At 40.6% G+C, this 15,704-nt stretch overlaps 1 protein-coding gene across 3 annotated transcripts in view; it reads left to right on the top strand.

Annotated features, from left to right (window-relative positions):
* Window positions 1–428: 428 nt before the first annotated feature.
* The window catches only part of ahdc1 (AT hook, DNA binding motif, containing 1), a 34,840-nt gene continuing 19,564 nt past the window's right edge, over window positions 429–15,704 (top strand). For all 3 annotated transcript variants that reach the window (XR_013500461.1, XM_078238311.1, XM_078238312.1), the window contains exon 1: window positions 429–5,151. Coding sequence is in view for 2 of the 3 variants with exons in the window: in XM_078238311.1 (XP_078094437.1) it covers window positions 706–5,115 (4,410 nt within the window). In the remaining variant the exon portion in view is untranslated. The remainder of the gene's footprint in view (window positions 5,152–15,704) is intronic.

Genomic DNA, 15,704 nt, shown 5'->3' with positions numbered 1-15,704 from the left:
AAACTATATCCTTTGCCAATGGAGAATGTTCATGAGATTAATTTATACTAAAATTGAAAAGTAAAGGACACATGTCTTCCCTATTGGCAGAATCAAAAATAGACCCATGATATAAAACGGATACAATCATTTGGATAATGAACATTGCTATGCCTGAGGTAGATAACCTTGTGACATATCAGACTCATTTAAAATTGTTCTACTAAATTAAAGCTTTCAAATTGAAGCTCTAATCACATCAAATTAGCACAAGAGGTTTATTCTGATATTAACTAAAATATCATCATATGATCAAACACCCTAATAAATAAATTAATTCCAGGAGCCGAACCTTAAATTGAGTAGAACAACAGAATGCGTTATTTAAAATGTAGCTGTGTGCTCTTATTTTGGCTAATCTGACAAAATATTTTTCTTCTTTCGATTTCAAATGTTATATGCCACTATAATCTACAACATTTTATATTTTATGTGTAAACATGTTTACATATATAAATAGCAAGATCATATGTAGGCAGTTTAAAATAAACCAGCCTGGTTTTTATTTTTTTAAATTTGTTTTAACTATAGGTGCTTCCATAAAGTGTAGGAGTTCACAAACCAACACCTATTCCAATGCTGCTAACATTAACATTCAGAGAGTAAACCATTTCAACTGTACTAAAGGAGAATACACACATCACCAAATCACCAGCCATAATAAAAATGTCCGCTTCTAAGGAACCTTGTAATGGCTCTGAAGAAACCGAAGGTGTTCCTTTGGCCAATGGGTCTCTAGATGTAAAAGATGGTCAGTATTCAAATACATACACTTATAAAGAACCAGATACTGGGATTCAAATGGATTCAGTAGGTATTTGTCAGACTAGGAAAACAAAAATCTGTTATAACAAGGAAAGCCTTAAGTCAGACATAGGATCAGACAAGTCCAGCATTGTTAAAGCTGAAACCAGTGAAGTTGCAAAAGAAAAAGTGTCCACTGATACACTCCATAGAAGTTTTCCAAATGCTACAATGGGAACTGGGAAAAGAAATATTAACAACATTGTGGCACTGCTGAAAAACAAATGTGGCAATGGCAAAAATAATTTGTACCCTGTAGTAACTTTAAGAGATATCATGAAAGACTTAAATCTCTTGTCTAATGACATGCAAAATAATGGCATCAAGCTCAGTTGTGGTACACTTAAAATTGACTCCAGCACCTTTCAAAGTAATGGAAGCAAAGTAGCAAAAAATGAAAAGACAGGATTACAGTATAGTTTCTTTTCTTCAGTTGTGCTTGCTAGCAGTATTAGAAGCCCAGAAGAAAGCCTGCATATAAGATCTAAATCTCAGATGGCAAGCAGAAGGCAAGCAATGGATAGTACGCAAAGAAAGGAGAGTTCAGACCATTGTGAACGCAGGCGTGTTGAATTTGAAAAGTTTGATCCAGCCAACACAGATTCTAAAATCGAAGCTCTGATCTCATCTGCAGTATCACCTAACAACAATAGCTTCTTTGAAAATATGTCATCATTGTACAGCGTGCCTGAACATCGACACCACGTAAAGTGTGAAAGTTCGAAAGCTGGGATTCTGAAACACAACAACCAGAATGAAGAGGAGATAAATGCTGGATTACTTTTAGCTGAAACAACATGTAAAAAGTATGCGCTGAGGAAAAAAACAATGATCCAATATAATCGAGAAAATAGTTTGGAACAAATTGAGTTCGAAAAATACTGTAAGAGTATTTCCATTCCTTCAGCATCCACAGAAGGATGTCAAGACTATGGAGCAACCTCTCGGTTGCCTCTTAAAAGGACACTTTTCAATAAGAACCCAAAAACTAAATGCAAAGGAAGTCGTAAGATGTTAGTTAAACTAACAAAGATCAATATTCAGAAGTACCTGATGCATGCAGAAAGAAAAACAAAAATGTGCCAAAAACTTTTAACACACAACAATTTGAGTGCAGGAGTCAAAACGCATCATGTTACTATGCCAGAGCAAAACACAACTGCATTACCAACAGTGAAGAAAGGTAGGAGGAACAAGATGGCAGCCGCGTTACCTACAGGTGATATTCCTGTCGTCATTAAAAGAAAAAGAGGTCGACCAAGGAAAGTATTACCTGAAGGTAGCAATGAAGCTACCAATCATGTGAAAAGAAAGCCAAGACATCATAAACTTTCTCCACCACAACCTACGTATATTGCTGGATCCAATGACAATACAACAGACTATGCAGATGTTTTGTCCAAATTGGCCTTTTTAACTAAACAAAGTCTGATCTTGGGTAGATGCTCACCACCCAGGTGTTGGTCTCCTAGTGACCCGGGATCATTTCAGAGATCGGCTTCTATGCATCAGGACATGTCTCAGTTTTATCGTACATTAGCAGGTACTCGAAGGAGGGGTGGAAAAGCAGGTTGTTCACGAGGAAGGCAAGTGGGACAATTTGCAGAATCATCATCTACTTTCAGCGATTTCTTTGAAGGTATTGGAAAGAGAAAACGTATATTCTTAGGTGAAACAAAATTGTACGCGAGAAAATGCAAATGGGGTACAGAAATGAAAGAGAAGCCAGTTCAAAGGAGGAAACCATACAAGCGTGCACTTCCATTTCCAGAGCATGGAATTTTTCGGAACATGAATGCTGAAAATTCAGAATGGGCAAGACAAAATGAAAATTTTTGGACTATGAATCAAGGTTATCCCTCAAAGCAGCAAATCCGGAATGGTTTGTATCCATCTTACCCTGGTATGTCAACACAGTCATTTCCCAATACTATTTGGGAGTCAAGTTCTGGGTCAAGAAATGGATATTTGATGGGTTGTCTATCCTCCACCCAAAGCAATGTTGCTCAACAAAGTCCTGGTTGTATTGCTGGATATTTTCGTTCTCTACTTGATTCAGATGATTCTTCAGATTTGATGGATCTGTCATTTTCGCAAACTGGACAAGAATCATGTAACATAACTGGAAGCTTTGGGGCCAGCAATTCAACACAACCGTCAAGACACTTAGCGCATTATCAAGAAGGATTTGATAAAACCAGTTCTCCTAATTGTGTTGGTAGCCAGCAACATGCAAATCAAACACGACAGGCTTATCCACAGATGATTCCAGATAATTCAGATAGTGTTGATTATGGCTCCTCGTATCATACTTCTGACACAGAAACTTTCCAAAGAATTGCTCCTCAGCCACCACCTTCGAGACAGGCCGGACTTTCATGTCAACACACTCCAGATAACTATGCTCATTTTGGTAATTACAGACCAAAAGCTTCAAATTTCAGTAATTCAGATGTAATACAGCAACCCAGAGAATATTCTGGTCTTGACTTTCTGGGTAACAGAGATTGTACATTTGGCTACGATGCAAGCAATAATGTTACTTCCTCTCAAGCCACCTCAACTGATACATACAGCCAACATGCAATTGGTTCAAACCTACATTTTAATAAGGTTTCTTCATTTAATGCTTTTAGGCCAGACCACAGTCCTCTGATTTTACAAGCATCTTTAACTTCAGAGACTCAGTCTGATGCAGCCTGTTCTATGGACCACACATCTCAGAAATATTTTAATTCATTGCCATTATCAGCTGATGCCTCCAGGATGGCATTTTCTAGAGGACTTCAATTGAGCTGTAAATCCAGTTTTAATCTTTGCGATGGGAATATGGCATATTTTAATAATCATTACTCACCAGCGTTGGATTACAACCTGAATGAATCAAAAGACATCTTGGATATTTCAAACTATACACCTCAGAAAGTAAAGCTAAGGCCATTTCCAGAGACCTTTACAGAATCATCATCCCACTTGAATACATCATTTGAGAATTCTGAGGGAAGTGTGAATATTTGTAGTAATATGGCAAGTGAAGAGAAATCCAGTCTCTCAAGTTTAGAGAAATTAATGATGGACTGGGATGAAACCGTACCTGTTGAAAGAGCTGGACCAAAGGTTGGTTCCAAGCGTCAGTGGAACCATCATGTACCTTTCCCCAGTGATTCAAAAGCTGTTTATGGAAGACGCAAACGCATTGATATGTCCAGTCCCCCTCAGTTGGTTTTTCCAGCATCTCCCCCATTTCCTTCTAGAAAGGCTACAATACCCAGACAGACGAGGAATACAAGAGGCCTTTGTGCTCCAAATAGGAGAGAACAAGTTGTCCGCAAATCAAAGCTGTTACAGAAAACTCAAGGAACAAATCCTATATTCTCTGATAACACAGACTGTGGTTTAGATTATGGCTATGGTGCAGATAGCAGTATGCCCCCAACTCTTTCAAATGCCCCAAACTTCCAAGTTCAGAAAAATGATCAGAAAGAGTACTGTAGCTTATATTCCTCTGGCTGTTCAACACCAATGCCTGATGAAAATTTCTCACCAAGATTTCCCGGCAATGATGCTCAAGACAGTGTTCCTTTGTATTCAGACTTAAAGCAAACTACATTAGAAGTGGAACCCTTTCAAAGCCCTCAGCAACAGATATCTGCCCAAGCATTGCAACATTCAATCAATCCAGATCATGAAAGGCTATTGTCTGATAACCAAGACTTTTTTAGTTTACGCACCCCAGGATATGTAGACAATCTAGAGTTAAATGAAGGGAAAAAACATCCAGCTTTTTATGATGCATTGGAAACCAGCTCAGGAACAGATGTTGCTCCTACCACATCAGCAGTCAGCAGAGATATGCCGGTGTCACAGCTCCAATTTGAACCTGATAATCCAGTTGTTTTGGAAACAAACACCAGATATTTGCAGAATTCTACTACTTACGGCTCATTGGATGAGAACAAGAAAGAAGCTGACATCTCCTTGTTTGGGATACAGGGAAGAAATAATCTACCCAGTACTGGACCTCAAATAATCCCTCTAAACATAGTAGCACAAATTGACAAAGAATCACAGAAGCTTGCGATAGATTACAGCACGTCTGCTTATGCTAGTGCCACGTTAACTACAGCAAATGCATCGCCAGCATCAAGTGATTCTTCTATACACGTGGACAATAATTACACAGACAAACAAGGAAGTCGTAGACAGGCGGCAATGGGCTTACTGCTAGACCAAAATCAGGATGAGATGTATACAGGAAATGCTTCACAGTGACTTCTGATAACGTTGCAAGAAAATCAGTGCAATTAGGTAAGAACATGCTATTCCTTGATCGTTTCCTAGATTTAGCCAGTATTAAAAATTGTTTCTTATTATGAAGTGCATTGTTTTTCCATATGTTCCAGGAACATTAATGAATGCATTCTGTATAATAATGTTTATTATAAACAATGTGATAGATTATGTTTAATGTAAAACTGAAGGATTGTATTTCCATATTCCAATTTAGGATACCATTTTTTTCTCTTTACACAAAATCCTAAAATATGTGTATATGTTTAATAATCTAATTATTTCTCCTTACTCAATATGTCTAAGCGCAGCTTTCATTTAGGATTTTGGATGAAAACGTATTGATTCAACCAAGTGCCCAACACTCACCCCAAGCCAGCAAAAACCAATCATTTTTGTTATTTTGTCTTTCACAACAAATGTCAACCGCATTCCTATTGCTTCTAAAACTGAGGGGAAAGGCTGGACCTAATTAACCTATGCCTTTCTATTCATTATTTATCTGTGTTTAACTTGATGTTTAATCCAATACGTATGCTGTATTCTGGCTACAATATCAGTGAGAAGACCTTGCATGCTTTCAGTCATGACCATGATTTTGCAGAGTGTTGTACTGTCTTGCCTTGAAAATGAATAACAAGGAAGATTCCAAATTGGATCACAGTGCGGCACGGTAGCACAGTGGTTAGCACTGCTAATGAATAACAAGGAAGATTCCAAATTGGATCACAGGGCGGCACGGTAGCACAGTGGTTAGCACTGCTGCTTCACAGCTCCAGGGACCTGGGTTCGATTCCCGGCTTGGGGTCACTGTCTGTGTGGAGTTTGCACATTCTCCTCGTGTCTGCGTGGGTTTCCTCCCACAGTCCAAAGATGTGCGGGTTAGGTTGATTGGCTGTGCTAAAATTGCCCGTTAGTGTCTTGAGATGCGTAGGTTAGAGGGATTAGCGGGTAAATATGTAGGGATATGGGGGTAGGGCTTGGGTGGGATTGTGGTCGGTGTAGACCCGATGGGCCGAATGGCCTCTTTCGACACTGTAGGGTTTCTATGGTTCTATGCTTAATTTCCTGTATTTATTCCTGGAAGAAAGAAACTGTTTCTCTCTCCCCGCCAAAAAAGAAAAGTTGGTATAAAGGAGTTTAATTAAAATCCTCTTCCTCAGAGTTAAAGGAGGGAAATTGAGCTTTTGTGATCATGACGTTTAATTTCACCTCCAATTACTCCATTGATTTGAAAGATATTGGGCCTGAAGTTTTAAAATTGAACATAGACAAAGGAGCTGAATTTCAAAGATGACGTTTAAGTAGCTGTTCTTGACATCAAGTCAGCATTTGACCAAGTTTGACGACCAGGTGGCCGAGAGGAGGGAGAAGTCTCTGCTGATTGCAGTCATACATAACAAAAAGGAAGATTGTTTTGGTTGTTGAACACCAATCATCTCATCATCAAGGACATCGCTGCAGGAGTTTTCTCAGGGTAGTGTCCTCGGTCCAAACTTCAGTTGCTTAATCAATGATCCTCTCTCCTGATAAGATCAGAAAAGTGAATGTTTGTTGCTGATCACAGTATTCGATTCCATTTACAATTCATCAGGTAATGAAGCAGTCCATGCCCACATGCTACAAGACTTGAACAACATTCAGCCTTGACTGATATCTGGCAAGTGACTTTTTGCCCAAGTGCCAGACACAGCTATCTGCAGAAGAGGGATTCTAACTACATGCCCTTGGCATTCAATGTAATTACTATTGCCAAATCTGCCTCTCTTCAATATTTCAGAGAGGCTACCATTGATCAGAAATTTAAGTGGACAAGCCACATAAGTACTCTGGCTACTACATAAGGTTAGAAATTGTGTATTCTGTGAGTGACTATCTCCTGACTCCCTGAAGCCTTTCACCATCTACAAAGGCACAGGTTAGGAGCACAATGAAATATTTTTCACTTGCCTGGATGAGTGAAGCTTCAACAACATTGAAGAAGTTCAGCACAAGCAGCCTGTTTGACTAGCATGCCATCCAACATCTTAAACACTTACTCCCGCCACCACCGACATACAGTTGCAGCACTGTGCCCTTGTAACTGACATTCCTTATGCCCAGAACCATTCTCATAAATCATTTCTGTATCCTCCCCAATACTGTTGTATAATTCTTAATGTGTGGTGCCCAGAACTACTTCAGTTGAGATCAAACTCTTCCCCAACTACCATCTCCATTCCTCACCCTATCTCAGATTAAGTCAGTCTGTTTGCAATCTTGGTCTGACATTCAATCACAAGATAAACTTCCAAGCTTCCAAACTTATGATTAGGCCATCGCTATGAACACTTAATTACCCGATGTTGCCCAGTCTTTGCACAAAACTCTCATTCGTGATGTTACCCCTGAACTTGACTATTCCAATGGCCTATCTCCCACATTCCACCCACCACAAACTTGAGGTCACCCAAAACTATGCTGCCTTAACTCATGCCTTCACCTATTTGTGGGTTATCACCCCAGTGCTCATTGACTTACATTGGCTCATTGTAAAGCACCATCTTGATTTGAAAATTCTCATCCTTGTTTAATCCCTCCATGGCCTCACCCCTCCCTATCCCTGTAATCCCCTCTTGGCCCACAACCTAACAAGATATCTATCCTCCTTCATTTCTCGCCTCCTGTGTATTCCCAGTTTTAATTGCCCCATCATTGTTGGCCACGACTCCAATTACCTCGGTCCCAAACTTTAGATTACTCTTTTAAGCTTCACCATCTCTCTCGGCGGGATTTTCAGCCACTTCCCACTGGCGGGATTTTCAGCCACTTCCCACTGGCAGGATTTTCTGGTCCCATCAAAGTCAACTAGATTCCCTGGCAGCGGGGCAAGCGAGTCATGCAGGAGCCCGTAGGCTTTGGCGGGACAGGAGGATCCCGCCAGCGGCAGATGCCCCCTCCCTTCCCCAACACCCACCATGGGAAACCCGCCATGGAGGTGTGGAGGGAAAGGGAAGGGGTCAGAAAATCCTGCCTTCTGTTTTTCCTTTATCCTTTAGGACACTTTTTGAAATCTATTTCTTTGGCCAAGCATTTGACCATCTACCCCAAGATCATATGCAGCTTGGTGTCAAATGTTTCTTTATAATCTTCCCGTGGAAGTGCTTTGGGTGGGTTATTAATTTGAAGGTTAGATACAAGTTGGCATATCTAATTAATTTCATCAAATCAAAATTTTGACCTATTCTGGCCAACTCAGAAGATTTACATTAACAAATGGGAACAATTGGTGTAGGGACAGTGTTTCCTAAATTCTGTGTATATTTTCTGCACCATTCTAATGGAAGATGATTTGGTTGTAAAACAATTAATAGATAATAAACTGGTAAATAAGTGATGAGTAGTCTGGATTTGATCCAGAAACAAAGTGAATGAATCTGGGTCATGGAGAATACCAAATTACTGATGGAAACTCTTAATTTTGTTTCTGGCAAAGGGAAAGAATTAAAAAAGCGTTAAATTTTATTCCAAAAATGTTCAATGTGCAATTTCTGAAATCTTGGAGTATAACAGGAAGGAATGTTTTATTGCAGTTGGGACAAAAAGTTCCGAACTGCAATGGCCATTGGTAATTCTGTCCTGCTATTTCCCCCCCCCGCCCCCTCTACCTCCCCTGTGTTAGTACACTTTCTTTAGGCATTCAGGCTGAAGAGTATTACACCTAAATGTTGAGTACCTTTTTTTTGCAAAAACAAATGTCTTAAAAGAGAGACATTGAAACATTTAATATGGACTGGAACAATAGAAGGTTATTATTTGGCAATGTTCATTTGTGCTTCATGTAACTCCTTTTTGAGCGATATTAAATGTAAGACTTTTGTGAATCTCTCCCCTTTTTGTGAATTGTGTAAACTTTCCATGGATCAAATCAAAATGGCAGATAAACATGATTTTGCTATGGATGATTTTCATAGAATCCCTGCAGTGCAAAAGGAGATCATTCAGCTCATCAAGCCTACACCGACTCTCTGTCAGAGGATTCCACTCAGGCCTTTTTCTGTAACCCTATTAATCCCTCTAACCTATACATTTTGGGATACTAAGGGGCAATTTATTATGGCCAATCCACCTAACCTGCACATCTTTGGAGTGTGGAGTTTGTGCTGTACAGACCTGCGGCAGTCAACAAGTAAATCAGTCAGTTAGGATGCATGTGTAATTATGTTGCCTTTCACACTTCTCTAGCACTTGTGCTGCTTGCATTTGCTCAGTGTTTGCACCTTTACCTCTGAATTCGAAAACTGGGGGTTCAAATCCCAATCCTGATACCTGAAACTTCAGCTGCAGTACTGAGTGGGTGCTGCACTGTCAGAGCTGATGCATCAAGTAAGATGTTAAAACAAGGCTTCTCTCCACCCCCCATATATTCTCTCGGTGGACACAAAAGATACCACCATGACACCATTCAAAGTAGATCAAGACAATACAGCAGAGCAGAGGAACTTCATGTCCTGCTAAAATCGCTAAAACACATTATTTTATTTCTGTTTTTACGATCTTGCTAAATGCAAATTAGTTGCTGCATTTCCATACGTTACAACAGTTCCCTTCCTTAACCAATATCAATGACACATATTTTGTACAGCAGCACACCAAAAAATGAAAATCCTCTGAAATGTAATGTGCGATTGGGGACCTAGTGGCCCTGAATAACAGCATGTTCATGAAAAGCAAGGACTGTTTGAGGCTGGGGTCGCCATCGATTATTTTTTGAGAGACACAAACAACTTGGCAAGACATCACTGAGTTGGCCAAATCAAATTTGACCACTACGAAAGTTTGGAAGATAGCAATACAAAGTGTGATGACTGGAAGAGTTGCAGCAAAATATAAAAATGATAGAATGCATCCTGATGTGGAGGTAACACACTTGCACATATTTGAATCTGAAAAGATTCATGTGTGTGAAACTCTCCAATTGCTTTGCATCCATGTTAGTGATTTTTATTTTTCAATAACAGAAGCAAGCCTGCTTTCTGATAACTGGATGAGTGCCACCTTCAAACTGCAGTGTATTCACAATCCCCATGTATGTACTGGGGAGCCACCTGTCAGACACTGTAATCGCACCCCCACCCCCATATGAAAAATTGGATTTTATATGCTGCTGAACATTTAGCGGCAGCAGGATGAGCACGTCCTCTTCTCGGTTGCCTTTCCATCTCAATTTCAGTTTACACTTGCTGTAAAGGAAAGAATATGTGCAGAATTGCTGTATTTCACTGTAGGTGGAACTCCCTTGGCGTTCAGCCCCTGCTCAGTTCCCCACTGTGTTTGCTATTGTATGGCTAGCACAGACCAAGTCCCAGCCCATGTGTGTGGCTAAAAATATTAGTTTGGTTCCTTGTTTATCTTCCCTTGGCCTTTAACTTCAACTCTTCAGCTTTATGCGCACAAACAATATGGCAACCTCCCCTCCCCCATTGCAGTGTTGCCTGATTGCCAGCAATTGTATACAGTTATCATGGCAAAAATGTAGGTTCCTTAAGCTGACCCAACTGCCTAATCTCACACCTCTTGCTTAAATGTAATCCTTAATTCCAATATATAGTCCACTGGAGCTCATGTTGCGATTATTCTCCTGATGAAAATAGCATCAATTTGTTAGATTCTATTTACAATTGCAGAATAAGGACCATAAATAATTGCAAGTGCTTTAAAACAATTGTGATGAGAGGTATTATAACCCTGAAAAGCTGAACACTTGCTTCTCAGTGCTTGAACAAAAAAACTGGAAGGGTGTAAGAGGAAGATCCCCATCCTCACAATCAGCAACGTTTAGAATTCTCACCCCCACCCCAAGCTCCGTCTCTCTCCAGCCATTCCTGTTTCCTCTGTGACCACAGTTCCCACTTCTGTCATTATCATGCTATCCTGCACTACACTGCCAGTGGTTGGAGATTGGCCGGGTGGGGTGGTTGGGGAGGGTGATGGTGTGGAGAATGGGAGGGCACCTGCTGTCTGAGCCTCCACTGTGTCCCCACAACCCAAACCATCATCCTGCCATCTGCATTGTCAAATCCTGGGCCTCTCCCAAAATTGCCGCATGCACTAATGCCTACTGCTGAGAGAGTGCAATGCATAACGCTGTTATATCCTGCAATACAAGCAGTAATTGCAGATCGATAAAACACTCCCACACAGTAGTCCTGCCTAACTGCAGACTCCTTCCACTTTGCTGACAATAGCCCCTGACAGGGAGGCCCCAACTTTAGGATTCTCTCCTATGTGTTCTTAAATCTTGGGTCTCTTTCTGCACTTCCCAGGACACCTTCAACACCACCAGAGTTATGGTGCTCTCCAAACTCCCATTCATTCTTCTGCTCTGAACTTTGGGGTGACCCATCTTGTGACTGCTGGATTCCAGAGCCACTAGTGCAAAACCTCAGCATCTCAATCACAGCTCTGCCAACAAAAACAACAACGTATTTATATCACACCTTTAATGCTTACAGCAGCATTATAAAACAAAGTATAACACTGAGACACACAAGGACAGATGATCCAAAGCTTGGTCAAAGAAATTGCTTTTAAGGAGTGTCTCAAAGAGGAAAGTGAGGTGGAGATGTGTAAGGAGGGTATTCCGGAGCTTCGGGCCAAGGCAATTGAAGATGTGTCGACCAAGGATGGAGTGATTGTAATTAGGGATACACCAGTTGGAATTAAAGGAATGCAGGTATCTTGGAGTTTCATGAAGCTGGAGGAGATTACGGAGATAAACAGGGATGAGGACATGGAGGGATTTGAAAACAAGGATGAGAGCTTTAAAATTAATCCGTTGCTTGACTGGGAGTTAGTGTGGATGAGTGAGCACAGGCTGAAGGGGGATGGGATTTGCTGCAAGTTAAGACAGAGTAGAGTTTTGCATGACCTCAAATTTATGGAGGGTAGAATGTTGGAGAGCAGCCAGGCGAGCTTTGGAATAGTTGCATCATGAGATAACAAGGCATGAGGGTTTCAGCAGCAGATGAACTGAGACAGGCAAAGTAAGGCAACGAAATGGAGGTAGAAATAGCCAGTCTTAGTAATTGCATGAAGATACCGTTGGAAGTTCATCTTGGTTGCATGTGACGCAAACTGCAAAGCACAGCCCTGAGTTAAGTTATTTATGCATGAGGCATGGGGTAAGCTTTAGTAGCAGTGGGAATGTGGAAAGGGAGGAGCAAAGGAGAGGGCTTCTCTTGGATTGCATTGAATGTTGAATTGGTTAAAAGGTTTTTTTCTCATCCCACTTGTACTGGGCCACCTAATCCTTTTCCTATAACTGAACTAGGGCCCTCACACCTATTCTAAATCTGAAGACTGCTGTCTCCAGTATCTACCAAATGGTTTGCCTCAATTTTCTCTACCACTGTTTTCTCCTCTCATCTCGTATCACCTCTTGGTATCAAACTCTCTGGAGATACTGACTGGACATCAGCTTTTTAACCTTTCTTTACTCAATCCAAACTCTTAACCACCAATTCACCATTACCTTTCCTCACACTCAGAGCACCATTCCTTCCCTTCTCCCTATGCCCCATGCTCTTCCACATCTCCACTTGTCACACATGTGACTTCACAAAACAGGTTGCAACACTCCAATCCTCTTTGAAAACAGATCTCGAACTTGAACACTAAGCCCCTAACCTTTAGCTTTAGGACACATCCTTTGTCAGACAGTCAAGTTCGGTGCATATTTTCATTCAATCCACAAATGAAATGCTTTATTTAAATATTGAAGCCATTGTGCAAATTACTGTGTACAAATGTTATGTATGTTGTGTACATTGAATGAAAAAAATTATAAAACACTTCAAATTCCATTTTAGTTTCTTATAAATCCCATTCAGTTTTTTTTCATAAACCTCTGCAATTATGTAAAAGAATTATATGGTTTATCTCTTCCATTTTCTCTGCTTTATCCACAATTTTCTGTTTTGCCTACATTTTGTTTTCTTTCAATAATGCTTAAAATAGTGCATTATAGTAACACATTTACCATTGTATACTATAATGCTCCAGTATTTATCAAAGAACACATTGGGAAGGATTTTCTAAACCCGTTCCGCTTCTCCAGCCATGGCCATGGGATACAGTGGATCAGGAACCTTCAATTCCAAGTCTCAGCTTGTTTTTGCATATTTGGAAATTTCTGCCAGAACTAACAGCAGCCTCCATAATTATGCACTGATGTCACACATTATACTTCTCATTTTTAGCCCCTCAGCAATTGCGGATGCAAGTCAGGCCAGCAGTTTGCTGGTGTCAAGCATTGCTTGAAGTGGATTTGAAGGCTGAAGGACCCACCCCAGTGATGAGGATTGACTTGATTTGATTTCCAAATGTTCCATGCTTCCTTCTGCCTGGGAGATGCAGTCCTTTGAAACTATTGCAATCACCAAGTCCTGACTGTGATTTTTCTGCCCTCAATTCTCCCTGACTTCTCTCATATTGCCTCACCTCCTGTTCAATTTGATCCACTTTGATCCAAGATGGTGCAGAAGCGAGGCAACTTCTTGCAAGCTGTGTCCAGCATACCCTCTAATTCCGTCTTTTGCTCTCGTTCTATGCTTCTAAACTCCATTCTAACTCTTTTAAACTCTTTAGCAATGTTCAATTATATTTCTCAATACCCCAGCTATGACTGTAACACTACATTCTGCACCCTTTCCTTTCCTTCTCTATGAACAGTATGCTTTGTCTGTATACTGTGCAAGAAACAATACTTTTCACTGTATACTAATACATGTGACAATAATAAATCAAATCAAATCAGTCCCGCTCCCTGGTGCAGATAAAAGCACTACTACAAGTCCAAGAAAATTTTCCTGTGGTTGACATTTGGAATATTGGGGGAGGCAATGGCCGAGAATAATCAAGCTAATTCACGAGATTATTAATCCAAAAACTCGGCTAGTGTTCTGCGGACCCAGTTTTGAATCCCACCACGGCAGATGGTTGAATTTGAGTTCAATAAAAAAAATCTGGAATTAAGAATCTATTGTCAATTGTTAGAAAAACCCACCTGGTTCACTAATGTCCTTTAGGCGAGGAAATCTGCCATCCTTACCTGGTCTGGCCTACGTGTGGGTCCAGAGCCACAGCGATTGTGGGTGACTTTTAATTGCCCCCCAAGGGCAACTAGGGATAGGCAATAAATGCTGGCCAGCCAGCGACAGCCATGTCCATGAATGAATTTTTTAAAAATTCACTGAGGTTTAGCACTGGTCACTCGGGTGTTCAAAGATTCCAACTGTCAAGCTTTTAGGGACATTGTCATCAAAGTGCAAAACACAACAAATGCAATCTCAGACTTCAGCACTGAAAATATGTAACACATATGCAATGCACTGTGATAGAAATTCAATTTGATTTTTTCATATCACCATAATTCTGTTTCTCAATGATATAAGCTCACCTTGGCTAAGACTGCGTTTTTCACCTTAATAGAATCGCCTGACTCTGGCCCTGTTGTAGCTCATCTGCTGTTGAAAATTCTGATCCAGGTATTTGTTATCTCAGAATTTGACTATTCCAGTGTACTCATGGACAGTCTCTCCTCTTCCATCCTCCTTAAGCTTCTGCTGTTTCCTGTACCACAACTCCCACCAAGTGTCATTGCAAGAACAAAGAAAATTACAGCACAAGAACAGGCCCTTCGGCCCTCCAAGCCTGCACTGACCATGCTGTCTGACTAATTCGCGCATCACCCCTGTACTCGCTGACCTACACTGGCTTCCAGTCAAGCAGTGCCTTGATATTAAAATTTTCCCCTCATTTTCAAATCCCTCTGTGACCTTAAATTGTGAGGCCCTAAATTCTGAAATTCACCTTTCTATTTCTCTTTCTTCCTTTTAAGATGTTCCTTAGCTTTGGGAAGCAGCATGCTAATGAGGAACCCCTCCTCACCCCAGCACTCCAACTGCACCATGACTTCTCTCCCCCATTCACTGATCTCCCTGTCAGGGAGTCTTCCAGTTGTCCAAGCTTTTGGTCATCTTCCTTAATACTGTATCCCATATGCAGCCGGTGACAAATTCTCATTGGTAACACACTTGTGAAGCACCTTGGGATGTTTTACTACATTAAATGCAAGTTGCTGTTTATGTTAATAAATGTTTCTCCTCTGAATTAAGGTATGCAATGCTACTGGAAATCATTAGTTAGTTTATTGGATGTAGCATACGGTTCTTGAAACCCTTTTCCAATACTTTTAATATACCTTGGAGAGTTACAGAACAAAGAGATCTAGGAGTACAGGTTCATAGCTGCTTGAAAGTGGAGTCAGAGGTGGACAGAGTGGTGACGAAGGCATTCAGCATGCTTGCTTTCATTGGTCAGAACATTGAATACATGAGTTGGGACGCCTTGTTGAAGTTGTACAAAACATTGGTCAGGCCACACTTGGAATACTGTATACAGTTCTGGTCACCCTATTATAGAAAGGATATTATTAAACTGGAAAGAGTGCAGAAAAGATTTACTAGGATGCTACCGGGACTTGATGGTTTGAGTTATAAGGAGAGGCTGGATAGATTGGGACTTTTTTC

Source organism: Mustelus asterias, chromosome 21 (assembly GCF_964213995.1).
Source record: "Mustelus asterias chromosome 21, sMusAst1.hap1.1, whole genome shotgun sequence".
Lineage (NCBI taxonomy): Eukaryota > Metazoa > Chordata > Chondrichthyes > Carcharhiniformes > Triakidae > Mustelus > Mustelus asterias.
This window is presented reverse-complemented; position numbering and strand designations above follow the sequence as displayed.